Genomic DNA, 20211 nt, shown 5'->3' with positions numbered 1-20211 from the left:
GGCAAGTTGCTTGATCCCCCTCTCTCAGAAGCCAGTCTGTGGAGAAGAGTGTAAGGAAGGATTTATTTTGTTTGTATTTAAACAAAGAAAGAACTTAATATTTGGGAATGTAAAGTTCCAAGTGTAACACTAATATGTGCTGATGAGAGCTGAAGCTCAACAGCAAATGGAGGGCCACAGGTTCTCCTCCCCTAGCATAGTAGGTGAAGGTACACACAGGATCATTACACAAAAATGGCAATGTTGGAGAGATCTGTAAAGGGTTTGCCCTAGCTGTGGTTTCCCAAAGGAACACCACATACACAGGCTTTAAGGGGGGCAGGGTGATTAAGATTTTATTGATACAAATGTACGTAGGGGTTAGTCTCCTGAAAAATCAAAGACTGTGATTTAGTGCACTTAAACCTCATACTGCACACTGCTAGGCTACACAAGAAAGAACCCAAAACAGATTAGGTCTTTTTTCACATTTTAACAAGTTCTGGCAAGTCTCCACCTGTGTTGATGCATGAGTAATTAAGCACCTGTAATTAGTATTATCTGTAAAATTCTAATACTGACCTACCTCATAGAGTTATGAAGTTTGTTTTACAAGGGAAATATGGACAAAAGAGGCAGTTTTGGACAGTAGTGACATCATTTGGGCAAGGAAAACTCAAATTTGGTCTGGATTCATGATTTTAGCCAGTCACAAGGAGAAGATAAAACCCCATTGATAGTCTTCCAATTAAAAAAAAACAAAACAGAATTCAAAGACAGAATGTGTGCTTCAGAAGCATTTTAATTTATAAACAGCAATTCCCATTGACTTTATTTATACCATAAAAAAGGCAATTTACAAGCAAGAAACAAGAAATCCATCAGAACAAAACAAAGCAGCACTGAAATATTCATGTCACAAAATCTAGAAACAAAACAAAAAACCGAGTACAAGATTAAAATAATCATTTGAATAAATATTCTAAAATATTTCATGCTATAAAATAATCCTTAATGGCAAGTTAGTTGCTTTTAACAGCATCCGCTTTAGCTAGCTTCATTTACTTCATATGGTGATGAAGTGTGGAGTTTGTGAGGTTACCGGTTTAATATTGCAAGGTATTGACATTGAGGTTAGTCATTCAAAGTGTTCAAATATTTATGAGGAAAAACAAAATCAATCTATAAATGGTAGATGTTTACTTAATAGTACAATTTTCTGATAAAACAAGTGTAGCTAGATCATGCAAATCAGCCATGAGTTTCTCCTCTAAATTGAAAGATGTGTAAACAGGCCTTCAGCAAAGTCCAAAGACTAATCTCCCAGTATGCCCAGTGGTTTTCACTCTTTTGACTCTTCAGGGATTATTTCCTGCATTGGACTTATCTGTTAGGGGACTGCTGGATTCTGAGGCATGTTCTGGAACAATGGAAGGCAGATCAGAACTTACTGGGTGGCTTGCAGTAGACCAGCAAGGGTTTCTTATTCCTAGCACCAAAGAGCTCTCACAGCTACTGAAACAAAACTGGTGAGGGGAAGGAAGCAGGAGTGGATTTTGGTTTGCAAGGACTGGAGCTTAGTTCTGGTACCAAAATTAAATTTCTTAGCTTATGACATCAGGTGGATAACTGGCCTTGTGGGCTGAATTAGACCCACTGGCTAGCAGTTCCTCAACACTGGCTTAGTATTTGTTCAGAGGCACCCTACACCTTTATGTTAAATATCTGTCCACCCCACTGAGCCACTGTTTTGTACCTGCTTCTGTTGTGTGTACTTAAGGCTTCTAGGGTAAAAGGTGGGGAAGGGGGGGACCATGCTTGGTGGCTGCAAAGCTCTTCTGGGATGTATTCTCATGTTCAATCTAAGTGCTCTCCAAGCTGCATGTTGGGCCTTATGTCCTGCATGAACTGAAAGTTCAGCGTAGCGTGCAAGCAGTACTCCCCTGCTGGCTGCAGTATTAGGAATGGCAAGCATTTTCCCACGGAAGAGCCCCAAACTTCTAGGGAATGCAAGGGTTCTTCAGAGCACAGGGTTGTATTCAATGTTAGTCATTTGGGTTAACTGGGGCCCATTCATTCCAATGAATCTACTCTGAGTAAACCTTTGAAAATTTTGAAAACCACTGCAGCATGCTGACAGTAGGACAGCTGTGTCCTGTGTCTTAAAAGCAGATATTTATAAAGGTTATAACCACAGCCATGTTACTGACACTTTGCTCCATATCTCCAAGTAGGGACACAGAACAACTCTCTTAGACCCAATTTCCATTTAGCATTTATTATGTAAGCTTGCATAACTGATTTAATGCACCATTTTAAGGATGTCTGAGAGCGCAACAGGCTGTATAGTTTTAAGTCCTTTAAGGGTATTTAACTGAAAAAAGAGATGCATGACTGCCAAACTCTGAACATTCTGAATGACTTCACTGAACTTTGGGTTCAGTTGCTGAGTATTACTGTTGCTTACAATTCATGGAACTAAATAGACTCATTCATATATATATATATACTATATATTATATATATAAAGGATTTACACAATTCCCAAATACTTTAAAATATATAAAAATTTAATAAATAACCCTGACCAGTCTAAAAGCACCATTCAAGGGTAAAATTCCCTTAGAAAATAGATTAGGTGTTGCATATTTGAGTCCCTTTTCAGTGGCTTCAACATGAAACCCTTTCAGATGACAAAAATAAAACAGAAGTCACAGTAAACTAAAAACATACATTTCAAATAAGATAGATTTCAGTCAAGATAAAGCTCTGTCACACTCTCTTCTCCCAGCCCTTGTTTAAAAATTCGTGCTAATCTTATGTTAACCCATAACAGTTACATCAAAACAACTTAATTCTGACCAGAAATAAATGAAAGACTTTCAGAATATATTTAGTTATTATGGGAACCTTAAAAGAGACTTGTAAATAATCCAATTTAGGCTAGGAGTGCTCAATCCCAGAGGTGGTTTATGTGCACTTTAATCTCAACCCTGCATGTAGGTAATTGGCTCTTTCCCACATGCATGGTGTCTGTGCCATTGTGGGGTGATGCATATGTAAAAAGAACATTTATCCATGGTTAAAAGAAATTGTGTGTATGTGTGGACTGCTGGATTTTGCTCTTGAGAGGAGTGCACATTATCCCCTCCCACTTAACTATGATTAAGAGCCTTGACTAGCTTTAACCATGCTGAACTAGCCAGGTTAAGAACCAGATGGAAACCTGGTTATAGTCTTATTCATAATTAACATCAATTCAAACATTGCTCTTGGCCAGGATCAAGGTGGTGTGGTGAGATTTTGCTCCTGACCTCTGAACTGTGGCTAAAAAGAGGTCAGGTCTGCAACAACTCTAAATAAGCAAGACATGGACAAATCTGGTAACTTATTATGCTGCAAAGCATAAATAAAGGGCTGGCTAGAGGCTACTGAAATTCCACATGTCTCCCCTTAAGATGAGCATCCCTGATTTCAACTTAAACAGTAAATTCTGCCAACAGTGAAAGACAGTATCCTTTCTGCCATTAAAAGCATTCACACTTGAATACAGAACCAACTGTGAGGCGCTGCGTTGCTTAAAAAAAAAAAAAATCTCACGTATTTACAAAGCTATTTTCTGAGTCTTATTTACAACTTCAATAGAAATTATATGGAAGATAAACCAGTTAAGAAAAAAATAACAGCTGCTTAAAACCACAAATATTAGCAAAAAGTATAAAATTTATTTTTGTTTTTCACAGTTTGTAAATAGGTTAAAACATCTAGAGGAGAAAAAAATGACACTGTCACTGTTTTTATTATTCTTCACATTGTCTATGTAGCTAAAAAGGTAGTTTGAGAGACTCAATTATGAACCAGCCTGCATGATTTCACATATTTTCAACCCAATATTTAATCTTACTGGTTTTCTTGGCTTTTGTGTTCATTTTAAATGAAATACACTAACAGTTGCACACTAATCAAAACTGTACAGCAATCAGTACTGCACAGTATTTTCAGAATTCACCTAAAATAATTCACTGCATGCTTTTCATCCTGGTGGACATAAGATATGAATTTCAAAGGATAAAAAGATGGCACCCCATTACCATGGAACCATAATGTGACAAGGCACGATTTAGATGCTGCTGCCTGACTTGAAGCTTTGTCTGCTAGTCTCTTGTGTGTTGCAGCACATCTAGGGCAAAACCCAAGGAAGACAAAAGCTGCTTCAACACAAAACTTTCTGCCCTACACACAGGCAATCCCCAGCCATTTTACAGACACTGTGTACTAATGTAGACAACTGAGACAGGGAACTGGGAGGCTACAGGAAGCCAGCAGCTCCTCCAATCAAACAGCATTTTGCCAGCTGCTACAATCTACGGAGGTACTGCTGAGTGTGGGTAGAATGCTAAAACAGTATTCCTATGTCAAATTCCTTCAGAAATGTGTACACACAGTGTGTAATGTTGTGCTGTATCTTCACCCATTGATGATGTGGAGGGGAATGCATAATGTGATGATGCATCAACTTAGGATAGATGCTGCATGTGGGGTGGGGTGAAAATGGGACATGGGACTACCACTAAAATAGAAAACTGCACATGTCTGCAGTTCTGCACCTCCTATAATTGCCTTGTATGAATATTGCATTGTTTACACAAATGCACCTACAGAGTGTATGAGAACACCATTTACAGTGGTACCTCGGGTTTCAGACACTTCAGGTTAGACTCTGCTAACCCAGAAATAGTACCTCGGGTTAAGAACTTTGCTTCAGGGTGAGAACAGAAATTGTGTGCCAGCGGCGCAGTGGCAGCAGAAGGCCCCATTAGCTAAAGTGGTGCGTCAGGTTAAGAACAGTTTCAGGTTAAGAACAGACCTCCGGAATGAATTAAGTTCTTAACCCGAGGTACCACTGTATTTGTGTGCTAGATTTATATCCTACCTTTTCACCAAATGGGTGTTCAAGGTGGCTTGTGTCTTCTGTGAACTGGCCTTTAGGCACATTTCAAATTCAGGGAAACAAATGGAAGATACACAAGTTAACTACTCCAGATTAGATCTCTAGAGCTGCCTACATGTCCAGTGAAGCTCTTGATCTTTACAGTACTATATTATGGCTTGATAATTTTGAACCCCGATAGGCAGCAGGAAGAGGAAAAACATACCGGTCTTGTTCTCATGCTACACTGAACAGTAGCTTAGAGCTTTGTGCAAAATGGGCAGTGCAGTCCCTACTTTCTATGGTTTGAAGTTGCCTTCTTTAGAAACTGACCAGAGCTTATTTTAAATCACCACCAGTGATTCTGTGAAAGTGAAGCTAAATGCTGCATAAGTCTTTTCAGCTGCATGGAAATCAGAGGGAGAAGTATAGGTGCCCAAGGCTTTGTTTGGACTTGCTGCGGCTCATGCGCACAGCACTAAACCATGATTTAGCATTATGTGAATTTGGCCATCAACATGAATGAGTATATGGAACTCAAAAATCTCTCGAAAGTCAGGAGATTGATAACTCCTAGGCTCTCAACAGTTCCACCACAACATTTGAACCTGAAAGCTGTACAATCAAAAATATCCAAAATTATGTTAAGTCACTCTTTGGTAAACTCAAACCAGTTCAACCATGTTTACAGATTCAAAAACTATATTTAAAACAACTTTTAAGATTCACACAGAGACAAAAGTCAGGGAAATACAAAGTTAACTGCCTTTCCCCTCTTTCCTTGACTAATACTACTATGGCGTAAACCCAAGTGGCTTAAAAGGCACCACACCACAGGTTCCCTGTAAAGGGTTACATTTTTAACTCTGCATGTCCAGACTTTTGTTTGATGGTCTCAAATGTAAGCATATCAAAAGGTAGAATAAAATTGATTTGTATCTTAATGTGTTATAAGAATGAATGGACAGACATGTACCCTCCCTGAAGCAGGCTGGAAATCCAGAGGCCTGTGAAAAGCATTTCTCTGTATGCTTGGGATGGGTCTGTCACCAATTCCATTCTACCTGCCCAGCTGCATTCCTCCCATTTCATTTTACACCGCTCTAGCCTCCTGATCCTCAGAAGTGGATGGGGGTGGGGTGGGGGCTGTATTAGGAAGTCAGAAAGCAGGAAAGGCCTGTGTGCACATATGGAATGTGCACTAAAATTGGCTTTTCTGGGGCTCCAGCCCTTGTTTATACTAATAGTAGAAAGGGAAAAGGAGGGAAGTTAGTGTTTCCCTGGGAAAGAATCTCTTAGGCAGCTATAGTAGGAAAAGGATGATCATTTTGTCTAACTAAAACTGTGTCTAGAGAACAAACCTGATTTACTGTTAACATTAATCCTTATTACTGGCTTTGATAAACAGTAAAGAAAAGTCCATTCTAAAAATACTGCAGAAGTCTATTCTTTTAAAATCTCAAACAAAGCTGTGAGCCCTCAAAACCACTGCAAGCATCCAAGCTTCATTCTTTTTAAGTGATTTGGAAAATGAAAGCTGATATGGGGTGCTGGTTACAAATTGTATAAATCACTTGCTCTCCAGCTAAAGTACTTTTTATGGAACACTTTGTACAGATCTTCAAAAGCTCCAAACACTGTATCTATCAGCCACCCATAGTATAACCACAGCTATTTTCTCAGTGTTTTAAATCACAGAATATAAGTGAAAAATAGAAGTAGCTCCTGAAGAATGAGAATTTTGAAGGATTATGACTTCCTATTAAGAAAACCCATACACTTTTATGTGATTAAAATTCACAGTTGTGAGAAATTTAGGGAATCATACAAGAATTAAGAACAGAGGCTCAGATTCAAAAGTCAACACATTAAATTACAAACACACAAAATCTTGAAGGCAGCAAGAAATCCACACATTCTCAATATCCTATTTGGGAGAGGTGCCAACAAATTTTTGTGCAGCGCTCCCTATTTCACTCAGTGGGGAAAGAAGCAAACATCCAATTTGTTTTAAGAGGGAACAGAATGCTCCTACAAGTGGGTGAAGATTTAAAACTCTAATAAAGAGAAAACGGGTTCCAATAATTCCATATACAGTACCTGCAGAAGGATCCTTTTTGATGGCTACCAGCCAAGTAAGCATCTCACTGTGCCTCACTGCCCAGGCTTGTTCCAGCATAATTTTAATGCCTCTGTACTGCTCTGCCAGGAAACCTTAAAGCTACAGCAGCACTAGCTTAGGGAATATAAGGCAGAAACTGAAGCAGAATCAGGAGAGGAGACAGGTAGGTGGAGGGTGGGGGGGAGGGGTCTCTCTTGTCATGCAGCTTCTGTCACTAACAGCTTTCTATCCTGATGAATATATCTACCAAGAAGTTTCTCATTCTGCCAAGCATAAATATATCCAAGTATATATACGTACTAAAAATATTATTCACAAACATCTGTATTCTATTTACTTGATAAGAGTTTTCATACAGCAATTATTTGCCAGCTCACACTTTTGTGAGGTGTTTTCAGGCAGATAAATAACTGGAAAAATCTGTGATTCCACTATAGTAAGGTTTCACATTTTTTTATATCTATTATGGATGTAATAGAAAAAAGTTAGCACCACTTTAGAAAGATACCAAACGTCTGACGGAGAAAAAAATAATAATTTCTAAAAGGATGTGTAAATGTGTTTGTCATTGGCTCTTTATGAAAAATAAAATACTGAGCAGCTGTTGAAATCATGGAGAAGCCAAAAGAACTTCTCTAATACAATAAGATATATTGCTCATAAATCCCGCATGGCATTGTTACAAAAAGTAAAAATACAAGTGCTTTAATTTCACTTGAAAATGGTAAATCGGAAGTTATGGCGCACCTGAAAACAGCTCTGTGGAAGTGATTCACTAGAACACTGTACAGAAATATTGCAGAAATGACTGCAACGTCCTGCTTAGCCTTCTTTAAACCAACTATATATAATCAGAGTGATTAAAGTAAGACTGATTTACCTGGTATGCTTTCTACAGTACGAAATGAAGGTAGATTCTGAGGATAGTAAAAACATTTAAAACCACAATGCTACTTTTGGGTTGGCTAGTATAACAACACATTTCTATATAAAAAAGGGGCAGCACCACAGGTTGTCTAGTTTATATTCTAGACAAAAAACCCAAACAATCCCCATTGTAAAGTTAATACAATTATGGCATTTGGTTTATGCATGCTATTGAGCAAAGTTATTTCAAAGCATTGCTCACTTTTGGACACAATATATGAACATGGGGGGGGGGGAGCAAAGCTTCATGAAAAAGCAGGAAAAAACCCTAAAGAGAAGATTAAAAGTTGAAAGCCTTTTATAGAGAGGATTTTTTCCTTTCCATTTAAGATACTTCTACATTCACCCCAACCAAAAGAGAAAAAGTGAACATTGTATATATGTTTATATATAATAATATATATTATATAAAATTCAAAGCTATCAAAATAGTTATTCAAACAACAACAAATAAACACCCACCCAAACCCACAACTTAGTATGACACATAGATGGGACTCTGGGAGGTATACCTTATGCTCCTACATAACATGTTTGTTAAGGCTGCCATCCTAGCACACTACTGGAAGCAAGTCCTATTGAATTCAGTAGGGCTTGCATCCAAGGGCTTGCATACATAGGATTAGGCTGCACAAAGCACAAAAGGAGAGGCTATACTATTCGGCCGTATGTTTTTACTATCTTTCACTGTTGAAGCCCCAGCCTCCCTCCTTCTTCATGTATTGTTTGCAAAATATTATGCTCTTTATAAACATTTTTAGGAGTAAAGCTAACCCTACTTCCTTCCAAAGAAAAGAAAAAAAGTCAGTAGCCTTCTGTCCAGGAACAGGGACCAGAAAACTTGCAAAATCAGGAAAATGACAATGCTGTTATACCTGTTACAAAACTTATCAAAGAAACGAGAAGGAAATGCGTTGATCAATGTGCTTTGTTTGAGTTGCACTGAGGGACGCAGTAAATTTTAATCAGATGTCTGTATATCCATGCTATAATCCAGCGTTTCAGAGGCTGAAGCATCATCATCTCTCTGTTCGATATAGGCTTCTGTTCTTTCTGGAGACTCAACTCTGCTTCTTACTTCTGCTACACCAGGATGATTCTTTCGCAGGTGCTGGTTTAAAGTTCCCTGGAAAGGGAAACATTTTCCACAGACCTCACAGCGGAAAGGTTTGTCATCTGTGTGGCCACGGATATGGTACTCGAGTTGGTCCTTGCGCGTGTACTTCTTCCCACAATATTTGCACACAAAGGGGGTTATTCCCATGTGCAGCCTCATGTGCCTATCAAGACTCCCTTTCTGGTTGAAAGACTTCCCACAGTATATACAGATTAATCTTTCACTGTATGCATACCAGTGACCTCTTGAATTCCTTTCCCGTGGACTGTTTTCATAACCTGGGTGATTCGCTGCAGATTCTCCATCAGCTCCTTGTGCTGAAACATCACTATGCAAGTAGCTAGTAGAGATCCGTTTTTGACGGCCGCGGCCTCTAAGAGAACCTAGCATGGATCTTGAAGAGCTTGAGTTTCTTAGGCTTCCAAAGGTGTCAGGTGCATTAGCAGATTGGGATGAGCCATGGGAATATAGAGAGTAGGCATTGTGCAATACAGAACTGTAGGAGCCAATGTTAACAGCCACTACTTGCTCGCCGTCCACCATTTCAGTGTGGTATCCATCATCACCAAGAGAAGAGCTATCTGAGCAACTTGGCCGGTCAGATTTTTCCATTTTAACTTTCACCTCAGCAGCCTGGCTCTCTCTGACTACCAAGTCCCCTTGGTCATTATCACCTTCAATCTGAATCTCATATTCTGAAATGCTCCCGCTACTACCACGGTCTGAGTGCCCTTCTTCTTGTAGACGGTTACGGAAAGATTTGTTGGAAGTTGTTTCCATTCTTAAATCACTGCCTGAAGTAGACTGCCGCACCTGAGAGCAATAGGGAGGAGAGATTTCCACTGGATTGGCAAAATAACTGTCATCTTTAACACCGTTGTGGTTTTCCGGAGCATCTTCAGCACCAACAGTGACAGAATCGACTTCACCGACACTGATCTTTGAATGGATGCTTTCAAGTATCTGTGTGCACTTATCAATGACACACTGCATCTGCAGAAAACTAGCTGCAGTTAGAAAGCTAACAACATCCTTCAGTTGCAAAGACATCCTTCCAGTGTAACAAAATGAAAGCAACTGTTCAAAGACACTGGGATTTTTAATAACTGATATTGAGAGGCCGCTCATGGTACTTAATGCAGAATGGTCACGGAAATATGGAGAACTGGCAGCTAGGACAGCTTTGTGAGCTCTAAACGGCTGACCCTGAATATGCACAATGATATCACAAAGCTTTCCCTGCAGGCGGAGCTCATTCAATTGGCTCAGTACAGTGCTGCTGTACTCCGGAACGTCAAACTGGATTAAACTGCTGCTGTCCATGTCTTCTGGTGTATGGTGTAACCTGCAAAAGCCACAAAAAGAAGTACTTATAAATCAGAACTTAAAAATGCCTGGTGCTTTAAAGATTGAAAGCAGTCCATTGACATGCACAGTAACTTACACTGCATACAATCTATACATTGTTGAGACCGAAAATACAAGCAGTAGCAAACAATAGTTTTTACATGCAGCAATAAGACTTTCCCTTTTACATAGATCTGAAATGTTAAATTCAAAGTAACATGGGATGACTTGTGTAGTGTTACATGTAGTAGTACTAAACTGACAAGTTTGTGAGTAGGTAGTTTTCTCTACATAATTTTGCAATTAGCAGTTTCAGTGACCCAAAGCTACTAACACTTGTTCGTATCAGAAATCTTAAGGACTCTCACCTCCTAGTTGATTGGGAATCAAGCCTTGAAAGAGTACACTGAGTGCAGAGCTGGACAGGCAAGGAAAGGAAACACAATCTGAACAAATGCTTTAAGCAGGACTGTTGATCCCAAGTATTGCTGAAGCAAACTTGTATGTCATGCAACATTACAGATGCAACGGGTTACAGATGATCTTGCAATACACTGAGGTTCCTTCCTTTTGTGGTTTAGAGATAGCCTATCTCAAGTGTTTTCCTTTCAAAACCTGCTAGGTGAAAGAAAAACAACAACTTTTGCCAAACTAAAGTTATTTGCTTTATTGCAAGCTATTAATGCACATTAAAGGTAAAGGTAAAGGGACCCCTGACCATTAGGTCCAGTCGTGACCGACTCTGGGGTTGTGGCGCTCATCTCGCTTTATTGGCCGAGGGAGCCAGTATACAGCTTCCAGGTCATATGGCCAACATGACTAAGCCGCTTCTGGTGAACCAGAGAAGCGCACGGAAACGCCGTTTACCTTCCCGCCAGAGTGGTACCTATTTATCTACTTGCACTTTGACGTGCTTTCGAACTGCTAGGTTGGCAGGAGCAGGGACCGAGCAACGGGAGCTCACCCCGTCGTGGGGATTCGAACCGCCGACCTTCTGATCGGCAAGTCCTAGGCTCTGTGGTTTAACCCACAGCGCCACCCGCGTCCCACGTTAATGCACATTAGCAGCCATAAAAACATTCTTTTCCTTATGGTTATGGTAAAGATTTTCTAGTTAATTTATTTAACTGTTAAATGGTCATTTGCCCTAATGCTTTGTAGGAACAAGTGTGGAGCCATGTAAAACTGTTCAGGTCTCATGTGGGAGGGGTAGGGAGAGGAAACCTTTATTTCCTACCACCCTGAAACCTTTTCTACACACTGTACTGGCTGCCAGCCTTGATCCCAAGCACTTTATTGCTGTATAACAAATGGAAAAGAAGTGGTGTTCTGGAAACCACCTCAAAGAACAAACAGATGTTTTTTAACCTCACAGCACACATCCCTAACCATTAATGATCTTCTAGTACACTATATACTATACATTGTTAGCAATTCAAGCAGGCCAGTCATACCCCCTTAGCCAGGGGTCAGCAAACTTTTCCAGCAGGGGGCCGGTCCACTGTCCCTCAGACCTTGTGGGGGGCCGGACTATATTTTTTTGGGGGTGGGGGAATGAACGAATCCCTATGCCCCACAAATAACCCAGAGATGCATCTTAAATAAAATTACACGTTCTACTCACGTAAAAACACACTGATTCCCGGACTGTCCACGGGCCGGATTTAGAAGGTGATTGGCCGGATCTGGCCCCAGGGTCTTAGTTTGTCTATGCATGCTCTTAGCTCTTGTGTTCTCCCCTTCCCAATATTCCACATAAGCCCTTGCACCCCCTTCTCTTTTTAAATACGCCTCTCTTTTTATTTGTGACTCAATAAGAACATAAGAAGAGCCTGCTGCATTAGACCAATGGCCCATGTAGTCCAGCTTCCTGTTCTCATGGGACTAGACGCCTGTGGAAAACCTGCAAGCAGGACGCAAACACAAGAGCGTTCTCCCTTCCTGTGGTTTCCAGCATCTGGTATTCAGAAGCATTTCTGCCTCCAATTGTGGAGGCAGAGTAGCCATTGATAACCCTTTCCTCCATGAACGTGTCCAATTCTCTTTTAAAGCTATCCATGCTGGTGGTCATCACTGCCTCCTATGGGAGCAAGTTCCACAGTTTACCTAGGAGCTACATGAATTGCTTTCTTTTATCTGTCCTGAATCTTCTAACATTCAGCTTCACTGCTTGTCCACAAGTTCTAGTGTTATGAGGGAGAAAAAACTTTTCTATCCACTTTTTCTGTACCATTAATAGTTTTATAAACTTCTATCATTTCACCTTTTACTCGTATTTTTTCTAAACTTAAAAGTCCCCAAAGCTGCAGCTTTTCCTCCTAGGTGAAAATATTTCAGGCTCCATTTTGCTTCCAAACCAATAGGCATGGGATCACCAGAGTTTGGTACTGGAGTGAGTGATGACGACACCTGTACCAAAAGCAGAGGGCACTGACTTGCAACTTACACAACCAGGCATAGCCCACCAGGTCCATATTATTGTTTGGCAGATGCTGGATAGTCTCTATATTATGGCTATCTCAAGCATGCAAAAACAGGTGTTTTATGGAGATTATGATGGGATGTTATATTTAGCTGGTGGACTGCATTTGGCTTTGCTGGTCATTAGTTGTTGGTATATTACAGCCAGCACAGAATATTATCTGCAAGCACCTGATATAATTCCATTTTTGGGTTAGGCTGGTACCTGGATGGGAGCTTACATAGGAAGGCCACATATGCTACTGTGATCACCTTGCATGAGAGGTAGTAGACAAATATAACAATTAGATAAATAAACTGTCTTTTAAAATAAAGGAGATATAAAAGGAATTATCTAATATAAGTTGCTGTATTAACAGTCAATTTTCAATACAAAAAACCAGAAGTATACAGTATTAAGCATTAGAGTTATCTTTGCTGCCAAATTAATCACATTAATGTTTCCTACTTCATCTGTTCTCAGATATCGGAAGACACAAATGCCTTTTTTATTTTGAAATAATTTAAAATCTACAGAAAATGGCAAATAGAGGACAGATGAAGTAAAATGCTGCCATCTTTTCAATTTGACCAAACTTCAGAAGTCTTTCCCTCCACAGTTCAGTATCTGAGCTGCACAGACAATATAGTCAAGCCAACTTTACTGTTAAGAAGTAGATTTCAATATTCAGTTTTTATTAAATGGGAAAATTCAATTATTTCCACCCAAATGAGGCCTTCTCGGGAAAGAACAAAGCAGCACAATTCTCCTTCCCCCAATACAATTCCTTCCTTCTTGTGATTTAGTTTTTTTTCCAAACAGAGAAAACATTATTATTTACTTCTTTTTTATATACAGTGGTGCCTCGCAAGACAAAATTAATTCGTTCCGCAAGTCTCTTCGTCTTGCGGTTTTTTCGTCTTGCGATGCACAGTTTCCCATAGGAATGCACTGAAAATCAATTAATGCGTTCCTAGGGAAACCGCCTTCAGACCAGGTCCGGGGACAGTCTGTCCCCGGACCTCTTCTGAAGGCTGGGGGGGGAGGGCTTTTCTTCCCACCCCCAGCATTTTAAAAAACCCGGGACAGCGGAGGACTTCTCCGCTGTCCGGGCGATCTTAAAATGCTGGCGGGCGGCATTTTAAAATCGCCCCGGGACAGCGGAGGACTTCTCCGCTGTCCGGGGCGATTTAAAAGCCCCTGGGAAGGCAGGCAGGGGGGACAAAGACTTTCGCCCCCCGCCCGCCTTCAGAAGGTGTTCCCGCCCCCCCCCGCCCGGCTTCGCAGCAGCGCTCCGAAGCCCGGCGGCTGGGGCAGGTGTTCCCGCCCCCCCCCGCCCGGCTTCGCAGCAGCGTTACGAAGCCCGGCGGTGGGGCAGGTGTTCCCGAGCCCCCACCCCGCTTCGGAGCAGCGTTCCGAAGCGGGGTGGCTGGGGCAGGTATTCCCGCCCCCCCGCCCGGCTTCGCAGCAGCGCTACGAAGCCCGGCGGCGGGGGCAGGTGTTCCCGCCCCCCCACCCCGCTTCGGGGCACCGTTCTGAAGTGGGGCGGTGGGGGAAGGTGTTCCCGCCCCCCGCCCCGCTTCGGAGCACCGGGAGATCGCTTCTCTCCGCAGCCGCTTGCTTCAAAAGAGGTCCGGGGGCAGCGGGAAGCGCTTCCCGCTGCCCCCGGACCTCTTTTGAAGCAAGCGGCTGCGGAGAGAAGCGATCTCCCCGCAACCGCTTGCTTCAAAAGAGGTCCGGGACCTCTTTTGAAGCAAGCGGCTGTGGAGAGAAGCGCAGCCGCCTGCTTCAAAAGAGGTCCAGGGGCAGCGGACAAATCCTCACCATCAAGAGAACTAGAAACCTACCCATCAAAATGATCACAATTCTGTACTAAATGTCAGAGTTGCATGTATACTCTTTGTATGATGAACAGCAAGTACTTGAGACACAGCATATCCAAGGCCATCCCCCAAATTATCTTAAGATACACAGCACATGAGTGCATACTTAGGATCTCATCCCAGATCAATTCTGCCAGAACTCATGAGCTCCACCTTGCCTGGGAGCAAAACTTGCTCAACTGGACTGATGCACACCCGGTTTACCCCCCCCCTTTTTTTTGCAAGGATCCCATCAAGAAAGAGATAATTTGATGGTCCATACCCTACCTTCTAGGGCTGGGCGATATCTGATTTTCAACGCTGCAATATATCACCAGTTAAACATCACAATATACTGATATATCACAATGTCTGAAATAAGGATGGAGCTATGTAGGTGCATTGTCTCACTTCAGTTTTTTTCCATATTGTGATTTTTGCTTAGCGCACACATTTCACAATTTTCGATATATTGCCAGGTCAAAAATTATGCAACCAATATCATTAAACTGGTTTTGAATGCTATATTGATATATCACCCTGTCCTACCTTCTACGGGCCCCAACTTAACCTATTTTTTTAAAAAAGTACCAACAAACATCTTTGACAGAAAATGACACTGGGGAATAAGGCTAATGTAGAAAAATTGTACAAATAGCTTTCCAATATTTTCTTAAACAGAACCAATTAAACATAAATTTATCCACTGCAATTTCACTGTAGATTGAGGAGGAAGAAATGCTGGATACAGCATTCCAACTCTGAGCAATGCCAAATGAAAGGGCTTCTGTTATGAGTTATAGACATAACAGAAACTTTGCCTTGATTCTAAATATTCAACACTAGTTTTTGAGCAGCCAAGAGACACTCTTCACCTATAAACTCATACCTTGGTTTTCGAACAGCTTACTTCTCAAATGTTTGAGCTCCTGAACGCTGCAAACCTAGAAGTGACTGTTCTGGTTTGTGAACTATTTTTGGAAGCCGAACATCCAACGGGGCTTCCGATTGGCTGCAGGAGTCTTTAGGCATGAACAGCAGTTTTAACCAAAATTTTAGGTTATATATCAAGACCTGAGATTCAATAGAAATTTGTCCAGCCCCCAATCATAAAAGTACATTGGACACACATCTTGAAAGGCCAAGAATACTTTCCAAAAATTTTGTTTAGACAGATTATAAAGCTTCAATCCGGTTAAATGTTCATACTTGTGCTCGATACAGCATTTGTGGTAATATCTTAAAACTGAACACTTGAATTGATAAGGGGGCATGCTGGCCTACCTTGACATAAAAGAAAGAGATGAGTGAATTATAGCTCTGTTGTGCATCTACAGTCACATACAACACTTGTGTTTTCCAAGAGCTGGTAGCTTGAAATGCTATTCTCAGATATTTGTAAAATTTAACCTGTTCAATTGGTTGTCCATTGATTTGCCAGCAATGTTTGCATCATCTCTGAGTAAAAACTAAAACTTTAGATTTATCATAATTAATCATACTTAAAGCAAACTTCCACAACCTGGTGCCCCCTCCATATGCTGCTGGACTAAAACTCCATCACTCCTAACCACTGACCATGCTGGCTGGTGCTGATGGAAGCTTTAGTCCAAAATGTCTAGAAGCTACCAGGTTGGGCAAGACTGACCTAAGATGAGGGCTGCCTAATTACAAGCAGAAAGAGCCAGTTTCTTTGGGTAAAGAAGGAAGTGTGAAAACTATATTTTGATTTCTTGTTCCTGGACTGGTTGACTATATAGTGCTACTTTATGCAGAAAAAAACCATTAACCATTAATCCATATTATTTACTACAGATAGAGTAACTCCTCCAAGATTCAGGCAGAAGTTTTCACCAGCCCTGCTACCCAGACTACCTGTGAAGGTAGAGGTTGATTCTGGAATCTTCTAAATACAAAGCATTTATAGAAACCCAAGTGCAAAGCTAAAAATGTCCTTACCCCACATTTTTACATGTTATCAGTATGCCACATATCACCAATAGGTTTGTGCCAGGCTGGCCAGTTAAATATATAATTTATGGACTATAAATAGTTAAAAGTAACACTATAAACCAGGCATGGCCGAAGTCCATTGCTCACGTGGCAGTTCATTTCCTGGGGTAAATCTTCCATCCCAAAAAAAGCTCAACAACTTCAAACCTTGGTCGGCCCTCACGGCCCTCCACTTCATCAAATCTGGACACCACTGCTATAAACCATATATGCTAGCTTACTATAAAACAAGAAATGCAATCTTGGGACACTTTGTGAAAATAACCAACAGACGTAAATACAAAGATGTGTTATTTATAACAGGGTTTTGGTTTGTAGCCCAACATCCCCCACTCCCACTTCCCAGACCAAAATTGTATCAAGTACACAAAATGAAAAGCTAAATGTTTTTGCAGAAAGGTAGAACGTGATGCAGGTGTGGATTTAGCACAAGAGAGATATTGGTAGGCACATGTGAGGTCAGTGACAACAAGAGCACAATTGCACTGCTGCTAGCTGCCTTTCAAACTCATTTGTTCATTTCTTGGGCTGGGCCTGTCCAGGGATTTACATTTACCATGCGTTTGCAAAAAAAAACACCCCCTGCCCCACCTCCAGTCTTATTGGGGAGGAAGCTCTACTAACAGAAGAGTTGAGTTTAGTAGTTGCAAATGTACACTTCACCCACAGGCTTGGAAACTCAAGAACAACGAACCACACCTTAGGCACAGGTACTTATACACAAAGGCACAGCTAATTTGGAATGTTTACTATGTTCTAGGGGTAGAGAGGAGTTAATATGGTCACTTTTAAAGTTATTAACCCAGTGCAACACCTAGAGAATGATGCCCACAGAACTTGTTGATGAGATAATCATTACTACACTTCACAATTCACCTCTACTCAAACATAACAGAATTATAGGGCATACAGAATCTATTCCTCTCCATCAAATGATGGTATTCACATTCTGAGGCAGATTTTAATTAGTAAAGATTCAGCACTAATTGTTTTCAAATACCAGGTCATAGATACTGTACTCAAATGGGTGTGGGGAGAAGGAACTCCCCCCCCCCAATGATTTGTGTGCCACTTTCCATCAGCTGTCTGATTCAGTTGAAAAACGCTCAGAGAAACTGGTATTGAGGAAGAATCTGTAGAAAAAGTGGGAGGTGAAACCAATTAGGTAACCTGGGAGGGACTTACACCTGCCTGGGATTTCCATCACCTGCACTGGAGCGCATCTAAGGAGGGGAGCAACATGCACCTTTCCTGTGCTACTAAGGAGCCATGATACAAGTGTAGTGCAGTTGTCAGTATTGTACCTGAGAAACAAGGGTTCAAATCCCCTCTTGGCCATGAAGCTCACCTTGGGTCAGTCACTACCACTCAAGTTATAAATAATTTGGAGTAATGTGGAGCAGCAACAGCCTCCAGGCCAGGTGGCAAAGACTGCAGACAGGCAAGCACTATCCAGATCACCTATATGATGCCACCTTCCCCTATTTCTTCAGACTCCTTCCCAAAGCCCACTCTTCCATGAATCTTTCAACTAAATCACAATTCCCCAGACTAAACTGGAACAAAATATATTAATGCATAACTGTATCAGCTCACATATGTCGCTTGCTACCTTGGCACCACTCAGCCGCCTTCCCCACCTGTCAAGATTTCGATTGTAAGCCTCTTGGGAGAGGGAGCTACACTTTTATATAAGGATCCATATGAACACTGATGGTACTTCATAAATCAGGTGTAGCGAACCTTTGGCCCTCTAGAACTACAACTCCCAGCATCCCATGGTCACTAGCAATCCTAGCTAGGGCTGGGAGGAGTTGTAGTTCCACAGCAACCAGAGTGCCAAAGGCTCCCTACATCTACCATTTCATCTATCACTTATAGCACACTGTTGCTTCTTCTTTAAGGAAACTCAAAATACTCAACAGACAACCAGCGCCCAACCTGCAGAGTCAATGTCAGGGGTCAGCAAACTTTTTCAGCAGGGGATTGGTCCACTGTCCCTCAGACCTTGTTGGGGGCCAGACTATATTTTGAAAAAAATATGAACGAATTCCTATGCCCCAAAATAACCCAGAGATGCATTTTAAATCAAAGCACACGTTCTACTCATGTAAAAACACCAGGCAGGCCCCACAAAGAACCCACAGATGCATTTTAAATAAAAGGACACATTCTACTCATGTAAAAACATGCTGATTCCCGGACTGTCTGGGGGCCGGATTGACAAGGCAATTGGGTCGCATCCGGCCCCTGGGCCTTAGTTTGCCTACCCATGGTCAATGTGGTGCTGGGGTTCAGTGTCAGATCTGATGTCAAGTACACCCACGTATAAACTAGCAGTCAGTTCTGAAAGATTACTGGGTACCTTGGGGTCACACACACACACACCACACTCAAGTTAGTCTGCTTCACGGGGTGGTTGTTGTACTTGGGAGGGAGAAAAACCAAGCACGTTGCCTGAGCAGAAAAGAAATGTGTGTGCATCAAATTACAATAGATTTCCATTTTTACGCAGTTTAAGGCTAAGACACAAAGAAGAAAAGCAGGATATGTTTGCAAGAGTAACGAACAAAGCCCAACGCCCAAAAGAACTAACCTGGATTCAATCAACCCCTACAAAAGGACCGTCGTTGTTTTTGATTGTTAATTTGTTATGTATTTTTCTTTTTATATTTTAAACCACCCTGTGATCCTCAGGTGAAGTGCGGTATAAAAAATAATAAATGAAATAATGAAATAAATCACCATCCATTAATCCCCACATCGTTTTGCATCCAATAGGGAAGCAGCTATACAGGAGTCTTACACCTTCGCAGCCCCACAGCCTAACGGGGGCGGAGGGGTGGTGCTGCTGCGAACACCGTCCTTTGATGCCTTCGGCGTGCCCAATATGGGAGCTGGAAGAACCGTAAACCCCAGCACTCCTCCCCTCCCCCGCATTTCTCACCTGAGGGGGCGTCGGGAGTCTCCTCACATGGCGAGTCCGCCGGAGGGAGCTCGGTCCTGGCCCGAGTGCCACCTTCCCCCCGGCCGACGCTGCTCCCCCCCCCCTCAGTTCCCTCGGCCAGCAGCGCCCGGAAGCGAATCCTCCACTCTCAAGAAGAGGCACTTCCGCTACCGGAGCGCCACAGGCAATGGGAGGAGCGGTTGGGAGGCAGACAAGGAGGCATGTGGGGCCGGGGGCGGACCTGCGCGGCCACGCCCACCCTCGCGATGGCTACGCCCGCTTCTCGGCAACCGCTCTTTCTCCGGCGCCTCACAACAACGGGCTGAAGGGTGGCGATAGAAGGGCGCGCATGCGCTCTCATCTTTCCCCGCCCCCCGCTGGCTGTTCTGACACCCGCTATACCTGGAGAGGTTCCTGCCCTCTCTTTTTATTTCCTTTGGGGGGGGAGGGCGCCGAACAGGACTGAGGGGGACAAAAAGCTTTATCTCCATTATTTTATTTTATTT

General features: G+C 42.0%; 2 protein-coding genes and 1 long non-coding RNA gene across 10 annotated transcripts in view; 1 reads left to right on the top strand and 2 right to left on the bottom strand.

The window, feature by feature from the left end:
* The window catches only part of LOC309523705 (uncharacterized protein), a 91140-nt gene that overhangs the window by 16800 nt on the left and 54129 nt on the right, over positions 1 to 20211 (top strand). The window contains exon 3 of one of the 8 annotated variants that reach the window (XR_014215529.1): positions 16561 to 16601. The exons of 6 other annotated variants lie outside the window; for them this stretch is intronic. The gene's annotated coding sequence lies outside the window, so the exon portion shown is untranslated. Of the gene's footprint in view, positions 1 to 13366; positions 13737 to 16560; positions 16602 to 20211 lie in introns of those variants that run through there. One more of the 8 variants, XR_014215530.1, reaches the window with a different exon arrangement.
* The window catches only part of LOC309523720, a 118828-nt gene continuing 99380 nt past the window's right edge, over positions 764 to 20211 (bottom strand). The window contains exon 2 of the long non-coding RNA XR_014215564.1: positions 764 to 4670. This is a non-coding gene — a long non-coding RNA (uncharacterized lncRNA). The remainder of the gene's footprint in view (positions 4671 to 20211) is intronic.
* Positions 8869 to 19836, bottom strand: ZBTB34 (zinc finger and BTB domain containing 34). Its single transcript, XM_082207718.1, has 2 exons — positions 19706 to 19836; positions 8869 to 10420 (listed from the first exon to the last, which is right to left on the bottom strand). Exon 2 carries the CDS (start codon positions 10396 to 10398, stop codon positions 8920 to 8922), a length of 1479 nt encoding a protein of 492 aa, XP_082063844.1. The 5' UTR covers positions 10399 to 10420; positions 19706 to 19836; the 3' UTR covers positions 8869 to 8919.

This window comes from Podarcis vaucheri, assembly GCF_965113315.1.
Source record: "Podarcis vaucheri genome assembly, chromosome: Z".
In the NCBI taxonomy this organism is placed as follows: domain Eukaryota; kingdom Metazoa; phylum Chordata; class Lepidosauria; order Squamata; family Lacertidae; genus Podarcis; species Podarcis vaucheri.
Note: the sequence above shows the minus strand (reverse complement) of the source record. Positions and strands in the feature narration are given on the sequence as shown.